The 21,771-nt window shown below is 45.3% G+C and overlaps 1 protein-coding gene across 1 annotated transcript in view; it reads right to left on the bottom strand.

Moving 5' to 3' along the window:
* Plxna4 (plexin A4) overlaps positions 1–21,771 on the bottom strand; it is a 455,563-nt gene that overhangs the window by 76,610 nt on the left and 357,182 nt on the right. Inside the window, exons 7-10 of the mRNA XM_060380221.1 lie at positions 19,089–19,242; positions 17,758–17,857; positions 15,049–15,163; positions 4,402–4,602 (exon numbers count right to left, since the gene is read on the bottom strand). Of these exons, the coding sequence (XP_060236204.1) occupies positions 4,402–4,602; positions 15,049–15,163; positions 17,758–17,857; positions 19,089–19,242 (570 nt within the window). The remainder of the gene's footprint in view (positions 1–4,401; positions 4,603–15,048; positions 15,164–17,757; positions 17,858–19,088; positions 19,243–21,771) is intronic.

Below are 21,771 nucleotides of genomic sequence, written 5' to 3'. Positions count from 1 at the left end.
TGGCCTGAATATAATACATACAAAGCTCTGAGCACAGCATCTGTCACCTGCTATAAGCCTCAACGAGTGTGTTTTGATCTGAGTGTATACACCTGGGGATGCTGTGTGAAACTGTTTGTGATGCCTGTGTTTGTTTATGGAGACTAATAATAGCAGCCACGAACTGAGTGTTTATGTGCCAGACACTTGGTACATATGGAACTGTATGTGTATGAGAATGCACATGTTCTGGTGCATGCACATGTCTGTGTGCATTTTCCTTCTGAAGAAAATTGGAAAACAAAAGGCTATGAGGATCAAATATGCTGGGCAATGTTTTTCCTTTCTCTCTCCTCTTTTTTGAGGTTGCAACTGGGAAATGCTGTAGACATCATTAACCCCAGCTGCCCCCACCAGCCCGGAGCCTCTGGGGAAGTCGCTGTGTTCTGGAGATCTGCCCTCTCTAGGTGACCTGCATCTATACAGGGCATATAGGGCACAGTAGGCACTGTCTGTGTGTCCCTAAGCTGGGCAGCTTGGGCCCCTGGCTCCCATCCCCCTGACCGCCCTCACTCTGCTCCACTTAGCATTTATATAGCTCTCTGTAATCAGCAGGCAGTTCATTTGTACAAAGTTCAGGGCTGCACAGGACAGAATGGAGGAAACAGGGGAGGTTGCAGGCTCCTGAAGACCAGGAGGTTAAGTGTCTCAATCAAGGCAGGCATACCTCCATCACCTCTAGTGGATGACTTCTCCATCACCTTGGGGATGCATGACCCCCAGCTTCTTCTTCTAAGTCAGGGAAGACTGCTACATGGAGTTATTCCTGCCTCTGAGCACTCCCTTGTCCTAAGTGCTGAGAGACTCTGCTAGAGAGTTCTACTATTTGAACAAGCAAGTGTCCCAAACACAAGTACAGCAGGAGTTAGTTGGGGCACTGTGTTTATTTCCAGGGCTCTGGCCTGCTTCACGGCCTTCCTCCCTCTTCGACCAGCACTGCAGTGGGCTGTGCCCTTTGCAGCCCACTCATGCTCGTGACCGCCAGCCTGAGAGGAGGTGGCAGGCTCTATTATTAGCAGCACTTGACATTTTCCTGGAGCCTTGGTCTAAAGTAGGCCATGCATCCCCGCAGCGGCTCCCTCAGTGGCTGCCTGCAACCAGCCCTCTGCTCCTCCCACTGTCCCCAGGAGCTATAGCAGTGTCCCTAGGCCTGTTCCCAAATAGTGGGTCTGGAAGTGACACCATTTGCCTACTGTGGCTGGAGTCATGCCCACACAGGGCTTGTTTTCATGTTCCCACTCTTTCTCTGCTCTTCTGACACCTTTTTCACTAATCTCCTTTTGCCAACAAACTAAGCTTTACCATTGGACTCGTTCCCTCTCTCCAACCCAGGTTACTTAGGGATTTAGGAAAAATAAACAATCTCTTCTACACACTCCACCTGCAGGCCAATCACAGGTAGTCCCAGGGACAACACAAAGTTGAGAAAAAGGTAGCTCCAGGACTGAGTTTTGCCTGGCTTGTCAGTACAGGGTGTGCTGATGAAACCCCGATTCAAATTCTGAATTTGCATCTCGTGAGCTGTGAGCCCAGGGGAAAGCCCCTTGTCCTCTCTGGGTTTCAGATTTTCCCTCTCTTAACAGAATCCAGAAGATTCTCACCCAGTTTCTTCCCATAGTACCTCTTTTCTATAACTCTAAGAGTGGGGTTTGTTTAGATTAATAAGGCTACATGTCATCATGGCTGAGATCAACCTTACACTGGGATCTTCTTGACACACACCCCTTGTGCCCCTCCCAGAGACATGCTCCTCAGGAAAGGCAGGGCTGAGCCCTCTAGTAGGACTCCAGTGGGTCTAGTAGGGACAGGAGACTCCTCTTGAATCTTTTGTGAAGTTACCCCTCCTACTAACTTAAAACTCTCCTATCACTGGGGTCAGAGGTAGCTGAAGTTTGTGATAGCCCCAAGGCCCCGGAGCTAGCTGGAGTTGGACCTGACTGAGGACAGATCAGTGGGAGCCTCTGCAGCTCCCAAAGTTTTCCTTGGTGTTTGGTTAGAGCCTTGGTTCCTGTATCCAGCCAGCCGTAAGTCTTAACATCTTCCAGGAGTAGATCTGCAAGCACCTGGGGCTCAGAGTATAGAGGCCTGAACCTGCACCAAAAGCATGGGTATCCACAAGGCCTGAAGCTCTGGGTTTCCAGATGAAAGGGTCCCCACGGGGAGCTGTGTCACCTTTTGGATCCTTAAATCCTGAAGTCAAAATCAAACAGGCAAGATGAATAACCCACACTGTTCTGTCCTGTTCCTACTCATGCTGACTGAGCTCTAGCGCCAAGCACTCATGGGACACCGTGGAAGAGGGGCAATGCTGGCCCTCTTTGTTTCCTCTATTATAGGCAGCTCTAATGTCACCCACATGTCCAGAGACTCTGTGACAAGTAAGGGCTCATTGGGCAAGTGGCCCTTGGAACTATGTTTGCGGAGACCATGGCAATTGGACCTAGCCATCCAGACTGCTTCTGATCTGGAGCTGAAAAGAATGAGCAGCTAGTCTAAACCAGCTTCTTTGAAGGTCAGTTGAGTCTCCAGGGCACAGAGGACAGTTTGACTGGGGATTTACAGGATCAGGTTAAGCTAAGCATGGGGATCCAGGGACATGTTATGATACGCGTGACCTTCTCTCTGTGACCAAGATCATAGACTCTCTCCTCACTCTAGACATTTTCCCACCCCCTGGGCCAGCTTCTCCCAGAATGACAGGCTGTTTTCCCCATGGTCTGAAATCTCACTTTATCTGAGGAGTCCGACTCCCCTCTCTACTACAGCCTTCTTGTGTGGGGGAGAATTACTTGAGCTAAACCCTGAAAGCTGATTTGCTTGGCCTGGAGATTTGTGAGGATGTAGTTAATATTTCCTGTGCTTGCAGGGTTAGAACACTGAACAAATCTGAAAAATAGTCTAGCTGCTCACAGAAGCAAGAGAGATGCAGCTGAGAAGCTGTGCGGACAGGTCAGCCCCTATGCTGCTAATTGACACAGAGCAAGAATGTGGACTTTTCTGAGCCCCATTTCCTCCTGGACTACTCCCTGACCGAAATTTTGAAGGGTTCCTATGCAGTTTTTTGTGTGGGACCCTCTGGACCTGAGAGAAAATAAATTAAAGCCATTGTATTTACCTACTCAACAGCAACTAGAGGTGTGACTGGGAGATTGCATGAAACAAAAGGGACCCCAAAGCCAGCCAGTTTTCTATTCGCCACTGTAGAACCTTGAGTTAAGTTGATCCCCTTTGAGCAGGGTCAGGTTGTCTGGAAGCAAGTGGAGCCTGAGTTTCAGGTGCCCTGCTATGACTTACCCACAAATCTAGTTTCATGAGGTTTGGTTTTTTTTTGTTTTGTTTTGTTTTGTTTTTTTTACACATTTGGACACTACAGAGGGTACGCCAGTTACATCGATATCAGCTCCCGAGCCTGAATCTGTACCCCAAAATCTTGGCCTTTATGTTTTTTTCCCTCCTTTTCTTCTGCCCTTCTCTTGTTTTGTTTTTGTTTTTTGTTTTTTTTTCCTTTCTCAGGACAGGGTCTTATTCTGTAGCCCACGTCAGGCTTAGACTTGTGATGATCCTCCTGCACCAATCTCTCAAATGCTGGGATTATAGGCATAAGCTACCACACCTGACTTCTGCTTCAGCTGGTCTCAAGCATCTAGGTGAAGAGAAGGGAGCCCAGGTAAGTGAAAGGGTACACAGCCAAGCCTGGAAGGCAACATGTGAAGGGAAAGAATAAGCTGGGTGGAAAGGGCACATACTCATGGACAGTGTTCCCTAGGGATCCAGAGGACAGCTGTGACATCCTGGGAGCTTCTGACCCGCACTGGCAGAGCTTGCCCTTAAATATGGAGCTTGTGAACATGGGCAGGGGCCAGTTGATCCAAGCCAGCTCCTACCCCATCCGTGGTGTCTGATGCTGGCCTGTCCCCAGTCATTCTTTGCTAAGACATGTCCAGCATTTGGGCAGGTTTAAAGGCAGTGGTGGGCTTCTGTGGGCTCAAATGCAACACTCAGGTCAGGCTGGGTGAAGAGGAAGTGCTTAGGTTTTCTAGAACAGCTTTCAGTAAAGAGGAAGCTCAGCTTCCTATGGTTGCATCTACAGACAGGGCTCCGACACTGACCAATAGTGCGCTTTGGGCAGGTGACCCTCATGACACCATGGCTACAGTCAGAGGCCACAGCTGGTAGACGTTCTGGTGGCCCTGAACACATTATGCCATAGGTTCAGGGGCTGTATTGGACAGACAAAACAGAAGTAGAAAAAAGGATTCAGGTAAGCAGGGAGCCCAGGGATCTTTGGGATAGCAAGCCCAGCAGAGCTGAGATGATGGGCTTACTGAAGCCCATAGCAACAGGGCCAGGAGGGTGACTCACAGAAGTGTTCTGACACTGCACACTGGAGCTGTTGAAGCGCAGGGCGGGTACCCTCTGCTCGCTGCCCTGGATGTTCAAGATGCACTCGTAGCCTCGCTGTCCCGACTGAGGCTGTGGGAGGTTCTTAGCCTTCAGAGTGATGGGCTTGATCACCTCTACTGGTACCAGGATCTTGTCCACTCGCAGCAGCTGGGGGCAGTCCTGGGGACAGAAGGCATGGTTCAGCTTGGGCATGGGGGAAACCAACATGTTTGCAGTGACCTCTGCAAACATTACGCAGATGTTGACCTTTGCTATGGCCTGTTTGCCACATGACCACATACCCATTCTCACACTTTGGGTAAGAAAAAGAAATCTCAAGTGTTAGTGTCACTGTCTTGAGGCCACTCCTCCTAGAGTCTATCCTTGGTCTCTTTAGGTTAATTTTAATGTCAATTTATAGCCAAGATGTTCTAATGGGTCTGTGGGTCCCTCTCAATTCCTTTCCTTCGTTGGCAGAGACTGCCCTTGCTGCCTGGGCAGCCTACTTCTCTGGGGACTGATGGCATCTTTGCCTGCCAAGTTCCAGGCAGCCAGGAGTTGGGACAGATGGGCCATATGGAGAGCTACACATGGAGGCAACAGCCTGGGCCTCAGCTTTGCCATAGAACTCAAATCTGGAACACAACTGGGGAAACCAAGAGGGCCTTTATTACGTGGGCTGAGTGCAGCATTTGACAATATTCTGGAGTAGTATTTAGGAGACTTCTCAGTCCAGAAGCTTCTCACTAAGCTCTGAGGATGGCTGAAATGGAGAAAATGCCCCTCAGAACAGTCACACAGGGCTGCTCTTCGAGCAGCAGCACTGTTAGCCCTGGAACCACAGAGGGCCTTTGCTGTGGGGGAAACGAATCACTGGGCCCTTTTCTTTTTAGACAAACAGCACTATCATGAGAGGCTGAGATGGGCTTGGGGGATAATAAAATCAGAAGAAGATGTGGTGGGTCCTCTGCTTTGTGCTAGGAAGGTGCCACCATCCCCTAGGCTTCTCCCTCTCTCCAGGCATTGTCAAACCTGATGACCTTTGAGCAGGCTGACCTTAGAAAGCATGGTGCCCATGTACTTCCTGGGGATGTTCAGACACAGTGTTGGTCTCCATGGAAGTGATATTGATTAAAGAAACCATGGGGGAAGGATACTAAAGACTAAAGTGGTCTTATAGACAACTGAGTGCTGTCTCTCAAAGCAAATGAGCCACTGGTTGCCTATGTCACTGAGAGCTCACCAGGATAAAACTGATCTGATGACCTACCCTAGCACACTCTTACCCTGAGATTCAACATCCCTTTGTCTATTAGGTAGGACTTGGATATCTTCAGAACATGGAGGAGCAGTACACACCAATAATCCATCCCTCAGGTATCCCCTAAATAGCTGAAAACAGATTCTTAGACAGGTCCTTGTTTGCTATGTTCACAGTAGCATCAGTAATAATAGCTGAGAGGCAGAGGCACCCTAAGTGCCCATAGATGGACAAGAAGATAATATATATTTATATGTAATATATATCATATCCACACAATGGAAAAGTAGCCTTAAACAGGGGAGAAAATTCTGACCCACACAGCAATACGGCTAAACACTGAAGATGCTGTGCTAAGTGAAATAAGCTAGCACAGCAATGACAAATTCTGTGTGATCACATGTGCACAGGGCAGCTAGAGTAGTCATATTCAAAGACAGAAAGGAGAATGATGATACCTAAAGTAAGTGGAAAGGGAATGTTGCTCAATGGGAAGAGCTTTAATTGGGGACAGTGGGACAGTGTGAATATAGTGAACTGTGCCCTCAAAATAATTTAGAAAAGCGTTGTTTCCATTTGTGTATTTTACTACCATAAAAAGCAGCCAACTAAAAACATCGTAAACATAAAAGTCTCAAGGCAGCAGGATAGTAGGGACAAGCACATACCATAGCCTTGATGATTTTCCTCTTATAGAAAGTCCTAACGTTCTGGGAACTAGGAGGCACCCACATACAAAATCTTAGAGGTGCTATTCCTGTGCACCCCTGAATCTATCTGCTCCCCTCCCCCGCCATGCTCTGACAAGATATGAATGTGGGATACATAGGCAAGGGATATGGTTCCTTGGAGAGGGTGATGCTTGCGCTGAATAGGGAAGTGGGTGAGGCTGGAGGACTATGGATAGCAGTTCTATGAAGAACAGGGAGTCATGAGCCAATCCTTTGGTACTGCAGGCCCACCTCTTCATAAGCCCAGGGAGCTGGGCCTATGGCTACACTTGGTGAGAGAACCAGGGTGTATTGGTCCCTCTCACCTCCATACCCCTCCTCAAATGTTGCCATCCATGATCAGGCCCAGGGAACCCAGAATTCTAGACTCCTCTGAAAAACCTGACTAACCCCTTCCTAAAGGAGAAACTGAGTCACGAAGTGGATTAAGAGAGAGAATAACTCGATGTCAGCAGGTGGGCAAACAGCTGGAAAAGCCACTTGCTTATATCACCATCCTTTCTCTCCTCTGTGAATGAATAGGTTCAGATGGACAGGACCCTCTTGGAATGGAATCTCTCAGTCAGTTGGAGCCAGTGAGACACACTTGAGAGAGGCTGGAGCTCTGCCCTGTCCAGGAGATGGCAAGAGCTAAAGACTTTCTCACTTGTCCCCTGTAAGATTCTCACTGAAGCTTGTTAGGAATGCTCTAATGAGACCTGATTAGCAGCGGCCCCATACAGGCCTAGTTTGCATATAAAAAGGTTGGCAGTTCTGAGAGTAAGTTCATTAATAATAATTGGAGAGGCCCAGGAACGGGATGGACACATCTTCCTCTAAGTGGTGCTGATGTTTGACCCCAGTGCCCCTGCTTAATTGAAATGTAAAATGGCAATTTTCCCCTAGGCAACAAGGCATGAAGAGGCCATCTCCACCACCCCGCCCTTCATCCCACCCTTCATCCCAGGCTGACCTGATGACTGCTAAGATGCCAGGTGCAAAACCGCCTACAGACTCGAAACTCATGGGAAATGTTAGAGAAGGTGCCACACTCCCCTAAGCCTTGAGTCTGAAGCCCTGCTTCTCAGTCCAGAGTCTTAGGGACTCTGACACCTTGGTCATCAACATTTGGGGTTCCACAGCTAGTGAGAGTTTCTGGGAAGTCACAGTATTAAGTTAGTGAGTCCATGTTTCCTCCTGCTGGTTTCAGAACCATGAAGAGTGCTGTCATTGGCTGACATAACTCAGGGGATGAGAATTCTTCTTCCAAATGAATGTTCTCGAGATTCCATAAGTTTCAAATGGGCAAGACTCAGAAAAAGCCAGCACCAAGCAAGGATTTCTTCTTTCCTTGCCTCCCTCAGCTCAGATTGCAGCTTTGTCCCTCCCCTTTTCCAAGTTATTCCTCCTATTTGTAGGACCCATCTAGCCCACTCCTGCCTCTCTGCCTTTTCCAGAATTATACCATCACTTTTCGTTAGCATATTCCAGCCTTCTAGACTTCATTGTCTCTTAGTGGACCTGGCTCATTCCAATATCTTCAAGTGCTTTATGTATAGGCGAGACAAGTAGGAAGGAATTTCTTCTGTCCCAACTTTCCTATTGAGAGTCCCCTGAGATTGTTCTGTTTTGGTAGATAGAATCCTGTAACCTTGAAATGGGTTAGAATGGCATCACTTTCATTTATATATTTCACTACCATGAAAACACACCAACCAATAATCCTAGAACACAAAGGAGTATCAAAGTCTCAGAGTAGAAGGAGGAACACATCATGGCCTTGTTCTATCTCTTATGGGAGGTCCCAAGGTTCTAAGTCTTTGGGAACCATGAGGCATGCACACAGGGGGTCTTAGTGGCTCCATTACTGTACACCAGTGCATCTATCTGGTCCCCTGAATCTATTTTTTAGAAGTAACATTCTGCAGTCATGTTGCCACATGATCTGAGACCCACTAGCCAACCACATGGCCTTGGGTATATCACCAAATCCTCCCTTCACCTATAAAATAAAAACATTGTCTGAACTAGATGATTTTTATGATCCTGGATATTAGGACATAATATAAAATACATATTTGGGCTCTATCCCTGGCTCATGGCACAGAGCTTCAAAAATCTCCTGGATGATTCTAGTGATGGGAACTTTCTGTTGTTCTCAATAAGCCCATTTTAACTATACTTGAGTTTATGCCAGTGAAGAGCTCATTTGAGAATAGGGGCTATTTGCTAGCCAACTGTGGGGATGAGAGTATTTTCCTAGATGCTGCAGAAGAGGGAGGAACTAAAGGTTGAGGTCAGTACCAGTGGCCAGGGTGGTAGTGGATGTTGGGAGAACCTTTCAAGAACAACCTTGTAAATCAAATAGAATGCATTTCAGCTCTTCTGATCTTACAGCTGTTCTCTGGAGTAAGCACAATAGTTGCACTTCAAAGGGACTTAATTACTCATACCTACACAAAGGGACCACTATAGAAACCCACCTAAGGAGCACAAGAGATGCTCACCAGTTACAAGCACTTGTTGCTTTTGCAGGAGTCTGGAGTTTGGTTCCTAGCACCTACATCAGACAGCCCATACCATATGTAATTCCAGTTCCAAAGGATCTGATCCTTTCTAATAAATCAGGGATATAAATCAATATTTCTCTGAGAGCTGTGATCCATTACAACGAAGAATCAGACTTAAAGAAGAGATTTAAGGAGCCTTATGTTATAGCCATGGTCAGAAATGCAGGTAGTCCTATTTTGTGACTGTGACTGGCATCCTAAGTGGGGGTGAGCTTGTAGAACTGAGCCCTTTAACTTGTGGAATCTGACACTAACTCCAGGTAGACAGCGTAAGAATTGAAGCAAATTGTAGGCTTCCTACCTGGTGTCTGGAGAAGATTAGAGAATAGCTTAGTAAGGAAGAGTGACACATGTGATCACATATGAATGTGACACATGAAGAACGGCTTGTTTCCCTTCTGTCCTATAGATGATCTTAAATTCATCAATTGAGTCACTTTAAAGCTCAATTTCTCTATCTCTACAATAAGAATAATGATATTTCCTAAAAAAACAAAAAATAATTACACACATGCACACACATACACATAGAGAGAGACACACAGAAACGGCATGATAAAACCTATTTCTTTACATGCTAACTTAAAAAAAATTAAAACAAAACAAATTGGTATCTGCTCAGTTAGTTCGAAATGTGGTATTTAAAATGCTAACCAGCTGAATGAACAGTAACACAGCAAGGGTGCCAGGAGAGTTTGCCAAGGAGGTATGGCTATTTATCAGCAGGGACATATTTTATTATTTTAATCATTGGTATTTTTCAGCCTGGTATTTCCTAGCACTGGACTCCAGATCTGGTAGGCATACTGTGCTACTGTTATAATTCTAGTTTGTGTAGTTAACTTGGTACAGGGATTCGCTCCCTACCTCGATCACACATACCTTCCCATGTTCTATCTTGTTTTGTAATACAACTCATCATTATCGTGATATTTCAATGAAGATGATTCAGAGAAGCAGAACCTCAGAGCTCAGAAATGTTGAGTCAATATTTTTTTTCTGTTCATCTTATTTCTAGCTATAGATGATTATCTAACCCCATACTGATTCCCTCTAAAACATGCTGCCCTTCTCCTTTCAAAGCCGGCATTTCTCTGACCTGTGATTTGAAAGAGCCAGCACCTGCAGAATGGAAAACACCTGTATTTGACAAGCTTACATGGAGACTTGGATGCATGCAATAAGGAGTAGCCTCCCTTGAAGGCTGTTTCACCCTGTGGCTACATCCTACAGTCGTAATAGACCACGAGTATGGAGGGAGAGTGGCTGGAGGCACAAGCAAATAAGGTGGATCCACATGACTCCAGGTCAACAGTTTGCTCTTTGTACATTTAAGTCTCTACTTAAATGCACACATATGAGACTAGGGCTGCTGAGTGCAGGGAGCAAAGCCAGTGTATGAAAACCAGAGAGCTACCTTTCCATCCACTGTGCCCAGCTTGCCAGTGGTTCCTTTAAGCAGAGGTTTCGTAGTCTATTTAAATAATTGAACAAGAGCATAAAGAATGCTCCTGAGCTGTGAGAGAGATCACTGCCTTCAGGGCTGGGGCAGCCTGTGTCTGGGGGACAGGCTTGTGGATTTACAGCCCCTGGTGTATTTGCAAGATGAGAGCTCTGTTTCTCCCAGTTGTTACGGTGAAATTGGAAGAATGCAAAGCTCTTGAGGATAGCAGATCTGGTGTAGCTAAGGAAAGCATGATTTGTAGGTCACTTCTCCTCCCCCAATATCACTTCAGTTCCCCATCAATTCCAAACAGGAGCCAGCCCTAGTAGTCCTAACAACTCTCCAAATTTATACTCATCTTCCCAGACCCCTGATGCTCAATACAAAGATGTAATGCACCATATATTTTCTTGCTGCTCCCCAAGTTTATAATGCCATTAGCATGATCTACGATGGGTTGGTTTATGGAGAGAGCGAAGTAATAATACAGAAAGGAAATACCCATAACCCCAAGGGGGAGGGGCAGGTGAGATTGATGGAAAGTGCAGTTGTCTGGAGAAATGGCAGCCCAGTAATTGAATACCTGAAAGGAGGTTATGTGCATGGGTCGGAAACAAGTCTTTGAGCTGGGTTTGGCTTTGTTTCTCAAAGCAGTTGAAAGGCATGGCAGAGTTGGTCCCTAGGATTAAAGAGGAATCACTGACAATGGGAGATGGCCTAGTTTCTCCCTAAGGCTAGTCTGGGTTAAATGCCTTCAGCCTTTATCTCTAAGGGTGGGTTTCATTCCATATCTGGGACAAGCAGCAGTCTAGGAGTCTTTCTTTCTTGTTCTGGAGTTGTAGAGTGAACTTGACCTTTAGGATCCCAGGGTTCATCATACCTACCCCAGTGCAGGACATCTCAGAGGTGTCAGGGTGCCAGTGGATGTTGGGAGAACCTTTCAAGCACAAGATTGCAGATCAAATAGAATGTGATTCACCTCCTCTGATCTTATAGTTCTTCTCTGGAGCAAGCACACTGGTTGAACTTCAAGAGGGAAATTAGTACATGGAAACTCCTCTCTGAGATTGGGAACCACCCACACATGTCTAGCTTGGCACCTGGAGAATACAGCTTCAGTAACAGTTCACTCTGCTTATTCAGCTCAGTTGAGAAATAAAAATGCAATAGCCCACTGAGGACCACTTTTTGCCAATGGATTTGTGTTCTGTAGCAGTTCATCTTAATCATCATTACTAATTGTGTGGGCCAGTTGGATCTGCTTGGGTGAGGCTGTAGAGGAAACAGCAAATCTAGTGCACATAAGAACAGAGACTCCTGCAGTTCTGTTAATGGCTGTCTAGCCATAGGCCATTCTAGGGGATGAATGCAGGACACTGTGAGAAGGGAACTGAGAACAAGCAGGATACATTGCCACCCTGGTGTACTTTCACCCCATCTCATCTTTCCTCTTCTGTTCCTTTCTATTTGCTACCCAGGCTCTGGCAGCTGATCTAAGGGTCAAAGTTGTTATCACAATACCCTCATTAGTTGAAACAAAACCATCCCTTGTAACTGGGATATAGTTACTATAAATGACATGTTACTGGGCATTCTATTCCTAATAATTGTAATTATGACTGAATACTTGCTGTTCATAACACAACTACAATGGTCCACCAGTTCTCCATTCCAGACCAATAACTTCACCTGAACATGTTCTTTGTTTAGGGGGAGAAAGTAATTCAACACCCCTTGTGATAGCCAGCAAAGCGGCTGTTGAAACTGGATGAGGCAAGATGAAAGCATTCCTGAGGATACAAGATGATGCAGCACGGATGAAAAGCCACCTGGCAGCCTCACTCTTGGCCAAACAAAAGGACCCTATCTGCATACCCTCACAGGGTGAAGCAGAATGTGAACCTGAGGATTTCCAGAAGTATCACTGTGGCCTGAGTCTTACCAGTACTGCAAAGTGGCCTTGGCCCAGATGTCTAGAGGAGCTTCAGGTTTTAAGACTATGAGTCACCCCGATTCAGATAGGAATTCTAAGCCCAAATATCGGGGGACTGACTCCTAAGAACATTCACTGCCCTGTGAGAATAGTTCTTGGTCATGAATTTCTCTTAAGTGAATTCCTGCTTGTGTTTATGCACAATTACAGAAACCTAGAGGTGGTGTAGACCAGTGGCATCATATCATGGCTCTGCCACAGCTTAAGCATGAAGGCTCTTGGGCACTATGAGATAATGGTCATGTCATAACTGCTGTAGTTTGGGGCTGCAAAGTCCCACAAAAGCCCATGTGTTACAGGCTTATCCCACAGAGTGAGTGATTAGGAACTGGTGGCAGGAACTTGAAGTAGAGGGTTCCCTGGGAAGTCTTAGATCATTTGGGGGGTGTATATCCTTGAAGGGAACTGTGGGTCTTGGTCCATTTCTCTGTCTTTTTTCACTCTTCGGCCATCATGAGATAAGCTGCTTCCTAGCAGGTCTGAAAGGAACAGGTCCTTCCAACCATGAATTAAAAACTACAAAACAGTGGGCCAGAAAAACCTTCCTCTTGCGGGGGAGGGGAGTTCATTTTTCTTTTATTTTTTGAGATTATAATATAACTACATCATTTATCCCTTCCGTTTCCTCCCTCTAAGTCCTCAAATATATGCCTTTCTTGCTCTCTCTCAAATTCACGGCTTCTTTTTGATTAATTGTTGTTACATGTGCACATATTTCTAAATATAACCTGGTCAGTCTGAATTTGTTACTCATATGTATGTTTTCATGGCTAACCTTTTGGTATTGGATAATCAATTGGTATGTTCTTCCCTGGGGAAGATTATTCCTCACACTCTCAGCATCCTTAGCCACCTGTAGCTGTTTGTATGTGGTTGAGAATTCACTCATAGGCTTACCCCCATCCACTTTGCCATGTCTATTATTCAACTCATGTTTAGGCAGTGATGTTGGTGAGACTAAAGGTGAAGCTTCTGTCATTGCTAGGAGACAGTCTCATAGAAAACTCCCCAATCCTGTACCTTTTAAAATATTTCTGCCCCAACTTTTCCTTTTCTTAAGTTGGTTTATTACAGGCATTTGCAATAGTATTGGATAGCAGACATTTAGATGACTAGCCTCTAAACAGAAAGACCAGTATCAGACTGGAGAGATGGTTCAGCGGTAAAGGCTAGGCTCACAACCAAAAATATAAGAAAGACCAGTATCATGCACTTCGACAAAACCGTCTTCCTGTTGCATACTTTTTCTTTATATCCTTTATTTTTGCTAAAGATTATGTTTAGAAACAAAATCCGAAATGTTAATGGCATTAAAAAATACTACATTTACATTAGCAAGTTGGAATTCTGTTTTGAGTTCTAAAAATAATAATCTCCTCTCACTGAACCCAAAAAGCTTGACTTAGCTCACAAATGTTTATTTGCTTAGTTCCCACTTAGTACATCTACTAAGAAGATGTTGCCACAGCAACCAGATGAGGTAATCAACTTAGTCTCTCCCTCTATGTTTACTTCAAAATGGCCCTGGGATGCAGTTGGGCCAGACTCTTAGAACTTCTTTCTCTTAAAATAAGCAGAAGTCTAAGAAAAAGAGGCACTCCATATTATACTGTGATATGGAGCCATGAAAGTTTCCAAGTTATGCTAAAGTCTCACACTACAATGGCCTAACAAGTAACCATGCACAACTTATGAAAAATGGGAAAATAGCAATTAGTTGAATCTGTCTCATGCCCTATTAGCCATATTCCTCAAAGCCTGTTCCTTTCTCAGTAGCCCTAGCATTAAATCCTCTGAGGGGCCCTGGAGCCCCAGCAGATGCTGACAAAGCCAGGCATAAATTGGTCACCTTGTACTTGAAAGCACATCTCCCACAGACATCCCACCATTGTTCTGAGAATCTTGGTAGCTCTTACTTTGCTTTCTTTGGTTCTTTTAGTCTTCATTTTTAAGCATCTAAGACAACCCTGTCACAAAAAGAACAGGAAGGAAACAAGCAAGAGAGAAGAAATTGTAGGCCTCCTCCACAAGAGTGGTGGGATGCACTGTACTTGCAATCCACAAAGTCCATTGCTTTTGTTCTCCTATCAGTCTTGGGCCTTTCTGTTCCTAAAACCTTGGTCAGGTTCATCGTTTTGAGAGCTAGGAGAGACCTTGAAAGCCATTTTGTCTGACTTCTGTCACGTTCCTGGCAGATTTCAGATGGATGTTTCCTGAAGACTTGACTTTTTTCCACAAAAGGGTTTATCTATCCTTCTGATCCCGTCCCCAAGATCAAGACCCAGCCACATAGATACTACTGTCAGCTTTTTGCCAGCTTTTCACGTGGGTCCACTGGCTGTCTGACTCATGTTCTTATTCCCTTGACATTCATTCCATTTTTATTAGAGAAAAGGCAAGAACTCACACACAGGAGACTCACACTCACAGATTTGTACCTGAACCTCTTGGGCTGAGCCAGAACCATGGTACCAGTGCAGGGCTGAGCTCATCCATTGCTTTCATAGAGCACCCCTGAAGAGCCAAGATTAGGGAGGAAGGAAGACACCCCTAGGATCTGCTCTTGGGTTTTACACTTTAGAGAAGGGCTGCATGTGAGTTCCATGCTTACAAGCAGTGCCTCTCACCATCCCACTGCTGGAACCTACCTCGGGCAGCTTCACTCGGCCTTCCTGGAAGGAGCATGTGTTGGGATCGTGGGTGCAAACATGCCGGTATTTACACCAGTGGCAGCGGTAGGGGCTCTCCACACAAGACAAACATCTGGGCACAGAAAAGATGTACACATCTTAGAACTTCAGCCAAAATACCTACATCTTTAGAATATAGCAGAACATTTTGCTGTTAAGAGAGATGACCCTTGAATGATGAGCAAACAAATGTCTCATACAAATCTATTCTTTTCTTCTCAAGAAATGACCTCCTCACTCAGAGCTGGAACCCTGTTCCTTCAAAACCTGGTAAGCCTCTCTCTACCCCCATTATTTGACATGGTTATTTGCTAAATAGTAGGGCAATAATAAATAGAGTCCATAAGAATTAAGACCAACACCAAATCAGCTTTTAATTCAAATCGCCTCTGAGTCTCACTGTTAAGGACCTACACCAATGCTCTGGTGACAGCAGATGCTACTGAGGCTGCACTCTCTACACCAGGAGTCCCAGCACAGTGCCAACTCCATTCTTTACCTCCAGGAGACAGGCCACTTTACAAGAACCTTTTGTTGCTTAAAAACCCAACGTCGTTCTCTATTGTTACAAGCTCAAATGCCTTGCCGCACAGGCAGAGCTGCTTCCCCCAGGCTGTTCCACCATCTGTAGGACCTCTCTGTTTTCCTCCACTTGATCAACCTTTGGCCAAAGGAGACTTGGTACCTCCGGACTCTTGTTTTTCAAACACCTGTGCGGAGATTCTCCCAGGTTCTTTGTTATTATTAAGCATTAAGTTCTCCAATGAGGCCACTAGGCTGTAAACCTTGACCAGGCAATTGGGTAGGTATTGGTTCCAGTGGAGGGCAGGGCCTGAGTGCTGTGGGCTTATTAACTTGTGAAACCTCCATCTGATGAGTAACACTATGGATGAGATAGAAATGTCACAGTTGATTTGATTACTTATTCTGCTTTTCTAGGAGGCAAGAAGAGATGGAGGGAATATGCCACTAAGAGCTGATATCATGGGCAACTCCATGGTAAGCAGTGAGAAGAGAATCCTGATGTTGACGTAGCGGGGCTCTGGCTGGGCAGGAGAGATTCTTCCTTCCTTGAGGCCCCAAACTGCGCTAACTTCTAGTCTTATACAGATAGCCTACATGAGCCCTAAATATTTTATAATATTAGACCCCCCCCAAATTTCAGGTTAGATACCTACCCCATGAAGAGAGGAATGCAGAACAGCATGTTAAAGCAAACAGAAATGTTGAGGGTCAGGCCATGTGTTTTCTAAACTCTCCTCTGTGGAACCTTAAAGGTTCTGTGGAGCTCCTTTGGAAACTGGGTAGAGTCCCATGGAACCCCTAAATAGTGGGGTTCCTGGTCTCCTAACTCTCCAAATAAATAGCTCCTCTTCCATCTGCTTTGCATATTGGGCTTCCATACCTGATTTTAGTTTCTATGGTGAAAACGTTAAAAAAAAAGTACTTCTATAATCTGGTTCAATCCCATCATTTCACAGAGGAAATAACATTATTATAACAAAAAGCATGAGTAGCACTTAATCAATGAGACAAATGGGTTCTAAATGGTTCCCTATAATGGCTCTTTAACTCCCCATCCCGTGGGAAAGTCAGGTCTGCTGTATAGTGGTATCAATAGCAGTGTTCCAAGCAAGGACTATTCCGATAGGACCGTGTGCCTGAGATGTCATGTTGTAGTTTGAATGTGAAAGGTCCCCACAGGCTTCTTTGCTTGAACTCTTGGTTCCTGGTTTGTGGTACTCTTCAGGGAAATTTGTAGAATCTTGGGGACTGTTACCCAGTACAGAAGGAGTCACTGAAGGCAGTGAAGGTGATGCCTGATGGCTGCTCTGCTTCCTGAGATGTGAGAAACCAATCTACAAGCTCTCACTGATGCAGACAAACCCTTCCAGCCACCATGATGTCCCCATCATGATGGACTATATGCGTTGAATCAAGACCCATAGAAAACCTTTACCCCCTTAGGTGGCTTCCACCAAGTATTCTGCCACAGCAACTGAAAAAGTAACTAATACATGCCAGTCACTAAATATTGTGGTTCTAGTATCCCTATGTCCCCTTTTATAGAGAACAATAGAGTACAGAATGGTTAAAACCTTTAGCTAGTCTGCTGTCCACGATTTCCATTTAGAGGAAGGAGATGCCAAAGTCAAACAGAACCAGAGCCAGGCTTCCATATCTTCATAGCAGGGCCTCAGCCACTCTGTCTTTTGACCTTCCTTCTGCACCTATCCAACCTGAGTTCTGACCCAGCTTACAGGGTGGAACATTTAGTTGACTTGCTAGACCACCTGACCTCTCCTGGATACATGTAAAGGCTCCCCTTCCTTTCTTTCTCTGCTCCCTCCTCTGTGTAGGTGTGAACTGCTGTCCTTCAGGCAATCTACATCACCTCTAGTAGATGTTGGGAAGATATAAGGCTAGAAGATTTATGCCAGAGAAGATGCATAGGCTAGGAATTTTCAGGGCTCATACCATAGGCTGCCACTTTTGTCTCTTTCCATTCACCCTATTGGTTCTGAAGAGAGAACTGTCGTCTAGCATTAAGCTTGCCTCTTTGGAAGCCTCCATACAATGATTCCATTAAATCATAGTGGGGTCTTCTAATCTTTGCATGAACATTGACCCCAGGAACAGAAAGCTGAGTAAAGCCAAGACACTTACGAATTGTGGACACTGCAGTTGTAGAAGACAAAGCTGGTGCTGGCGAAGGTCATCCCAGTCTCCTTTGACTTGAGTTGCAGCTGGACAACATGATGGTCCCCTATAAGGTAGAGCCCACCAATGGGGCCCAGGGGAAGTTGAAAACCCAAGCCAAAGTCCCATTATCAGGAATGTACTCTGGAAAAGAGAGCCTGCTCCGTTGGATGCTGTCAAGTTTCACAGGCCTCTGAGTCCGCAAGGGTCAGGTCCAGGATGACTCCCTCACACACGTACACACAAGCAAAACAAACTGTATTTGTTCTCCCTTCTCTGTTATGTAGGCACTTCCCCCTGTCACTTATCAGGGGCAAGCAGACATATGCACTTAAGCGCATACATACACATGCGCAGACAATCAAATTTCCTTAAATACTGTGTCTGAAAGCCTCATGGGATCGTAAACAGTGATGAGTAGCCAAGGAGGAATAAAATGTAGCATCGCTGGAAAGCTGTTGCCTGTGGCTCAGTGGCAATGCATATATGTGCAAATGTACACAAATATAAGCTTACCTCATCTATGTGCAGTGAGACCCACTGGTCCTGATACTACCTCCTCTGTTGGACTTGGCTCAATAGGGGTGAGAGACACTAGACTCCTCAGCTGGCGCCAAATAGGCATTGGAGTCCATGTTTAATTCACAACCCTGACCCTAGACCCCACATCCAGCCTGTTCTCTGCCTTCCCCAAGAGCCTCATTAATCAATCAGCTCTGAATAAATGTGACAAACCCAAATGAGAGGGACAACATGGAATCAATCCACCTAGGCCAGCCTGTCCCTTACCCGTGTTGAACCGATGTCCACTCACATCGTTCTCAGTATAGTTGGTTAGATGCAACAGGCAGCTGTGTGTGGGAGAGTGGGGAGAAAGTGCTCTAGCATCAGGGACCCAGTCATGTGAGTGTGAGCAAAGAGTTATGGAGCCATCATATCCTTCCTCCCAACTGGCTCCCCTCTTCCATTGTCCCTCCAGGCCAGCTAAAAGGAGCCAGCTAAAAGCCATTACTATTCCAGATTGGCCTCTACCTACCTTCTCTGTAGCCGCTCCTCATCTTGGATGAGGTAGAGGTTTGATTCCTAATCTAGGTCTGAGACAGAGGGGCTGTACCAGTTAATTTCCAAGGGCAAAAGAGAAAAATCTCACTTCTATCCCTTTGAACCATCAGATCACTCCTGCTCACTTATTCCTGCCCTTGGGCTCCCTCAATACCCCACATCAGTCATGAGTTCTGCAACCCAGACACAAGGAAGAGTATGCCACCCAGCCCTGCCTCCTGGGACCACTTGCTCACCATTTTCTGTGATGATCCTGGGCACCTCCTTGGCTGCAGGGGAGTAGCATTGGATCTGATTGCCTATTACCAGCCCATCCATCTCTGACAGATCCTCAAAGGTACAGTTGACACCTGCTGACAGCTCCGGGACATTGTATGTCTCTAGGACCAGCTGTGAACAGCCCAGCCAGGATGGGGGAAGCGGGGAGGAGGGGGGAAAGGAGGGAAGGAAGAAGGAAGGAAAGAGACAGACAAAGGAGGAGAATTATTAATATAGACTAGCTTGTTACAAGAATATGCAGTAGGCAGTGGAAAGTAGACAGACTAAAGAAACCCACTAGGGTCTGAGTGCATTTGGTCCCAGGAAGTGGAAACACTTAGGAGATCTGTGTGCTAGAATTATTCTGAGCAGAACCAGGCTGGCTGATGGGCCACCTCTTCCATCTGGTAAAATAAGAACACCAACCACTAACTCGGCATCTCTATCACATTCTCCCAATGTACCTATATAGTTCCCTTTGTAGATAAAGAAATTATTGCCAATACTCCTTGCTACATGGCCCAATTCTATAATTACATATTTACTTACATATCAATTAATCTCAAGCTGGCTAATGGGTAGCTAAGTACATACCCATTGCCAGATTTTTCTTTCCTTTTTAATTTTAATTAATTAGACTTTATTCACTTTATATCTCCCCATGGCCCCCTCCCTTTTCCCCTCCCAATCCCAATCTCCCTCCCCCTTCTCCACACATGCCCCTCCCCAAGTCCACTGATAGGGGAGGTCTACCTCTCCTTCTTTCTGATCATAGTCTATCAGGTCTCATTGGGAGTAGCTGCACTGTCTTCCTCTGTGGCCTGGTAAGGTTGTTCCCCCCTCAGGGGAAGGTGAACAAAGTTCATGTCAGGGACAGTCCCTGTTACCATTACTATGAAACCCACTTGGACACTGAGCTGCTATGGGCAATATCTGTGCAGGGGTTCTAGTTTATCTCCATCAGTGGTCTTTGGTTGGAGTATGAGCCTCAGAAAAGAACCCTGTACCCAGATTTTTTGGTTCTGTTGCTCTCCTTGTGGAGCTCCTGTCCTCTCCAGGTCTTATTATTTCCTACTTCTTTCATGAAATTCCCCACACTCTGCCCAAAGGTTAGCCATAAGTCTCAGCATCTGCTTTGATACCCTGCAGGGTAGAACCTTTCAGAGGCCCTCTGTGGCAGGCTCCTGTACTGTTCCCTGTTTTCTCCTTCTTCTGATGTTCATCCTTTTTGCCTTGCTGTATGGGGTTTGAGCATTTAGCTAGAGTCCTCCTTCTTGATTAGTTTCTTTAGGTGTACAGATTTTAGTAGATGTATCCTATATTATATGTCTAATATCCACTAATGAGTGAGTATAAACCCTGTGTATCTTTTTGGTTCTGAGATACCTCATTCAGAATGATCTTTTCCATTTCCCACCATTTAACTGCAAATTTCATGATTTCCTTGTTTTTCATTGCTGAGTAATATTCCATTGTGCAGATGTACCACAATTTCTGGATCCATTCCTCAGCTGAGGGGAATCTGGGCTGTTTCCAGCTTCTGGCTATTACAAATAAAGCTGCTACAAACATGGTTGAGCAAATGTCCTTATTGTGTACTTGAGCCTCTTTTGGATATATGCCTAGGAGTGGTATAGCTGGATCTTGAGGAAGCACTATTCCTAATTGTCTGAGTAAGCGCCAGATTGATTTCCAAAGTGGTTGTGCAAGTTTACATTCCCACCAGCAGTGGAAGAGGGTTCCCCTTTCTCCACAACCTCTACAGCATGTGTTGTCACTTGAGTTTTTAATTTTAGCCATTTTGATGCGTGTAAGGTGAAATCTCAGGGTTGTTTTGATTTGCATTTTCCTGATGACTAAGGATGTTGAACATTTCTTTAAGTATTTTTTTGCCATTCGATATTCCTCTGTTGAGAATTCTCTGTTTAGCTCTGTACCCCATTTTTTAATTGGATTACTTGATTTGTTGCTGTTTAACTTCTTGAGTTCTTTATATATTCTGGAGATTAGCCCTCTGTCAGATATAGGGTTGGTGAAGATCCTTTCCCAATCTGTATGCAGTCATTTTGTTCTGAGGACAGTGTCCTTTGCTTTACAGAAGCTTTTCAATTTCATGAGATTCCCCATTTATTGATTGTTGCTGTTAGAGCCTGTGCTGTTGGTGTTCTGTTCAGGAAGTTGTCTCCTGTGCCAATGAGTTCAAGGCTCTTCCCTACTTTTTCTAACAGGTTTAGTGTATCTGGTGTTATATTGAGGTCTTTGATCCACTTGGACTTTAGTTTTGTGCAAGGTGATAAGTATGGATCTATTTGCATTTTTTTGCATGTGACATCCAGTTAGACCAGCACCATTTGTTGAAGATGCTCTCTTTTTTCCATTGAATGGTTTTGGCATCTTTGTCAAGAAATCAGGTGTCCAACCAAGTACCATGCAAGGAGATAACCTAGAACCCCTGCACAATGGTAGCCATGGTAGTTCACTGTCCAAGTGGATTCCATAGTAATGGGAACAGAGACTGTCTTTGACATAAACTGATTGGCCTGCTCTTTGATCACCTCACCCTGATGGGGGAGCAGCCTTACCAGGCCACAGAGGAAGACAATGCAGCCACTCCTGGTGAGATCTGATAGACTATGATCAGAAGGAAGGAGAGGAAGACCT

The sequence above is a fragment of the Meriones unguiculatus genome, chromosome 3, assembly GCF_030254825.1.
Source record: "Meriones unguiculatus strain TT.TT164.6M chromosome 3, Bangor_MerUng_6.1, whole genome shotgun sequence".
NCBI lineage: Eukaryota > Metazoa > Chordata > Mammalia > Rodentia > Muridae > Meriones > Meriones unguiculatus.
Note: the sequence above shows the minus strand (reverse complement) of the source record. Positions and strands in the feature narration are given on the sequence as shown.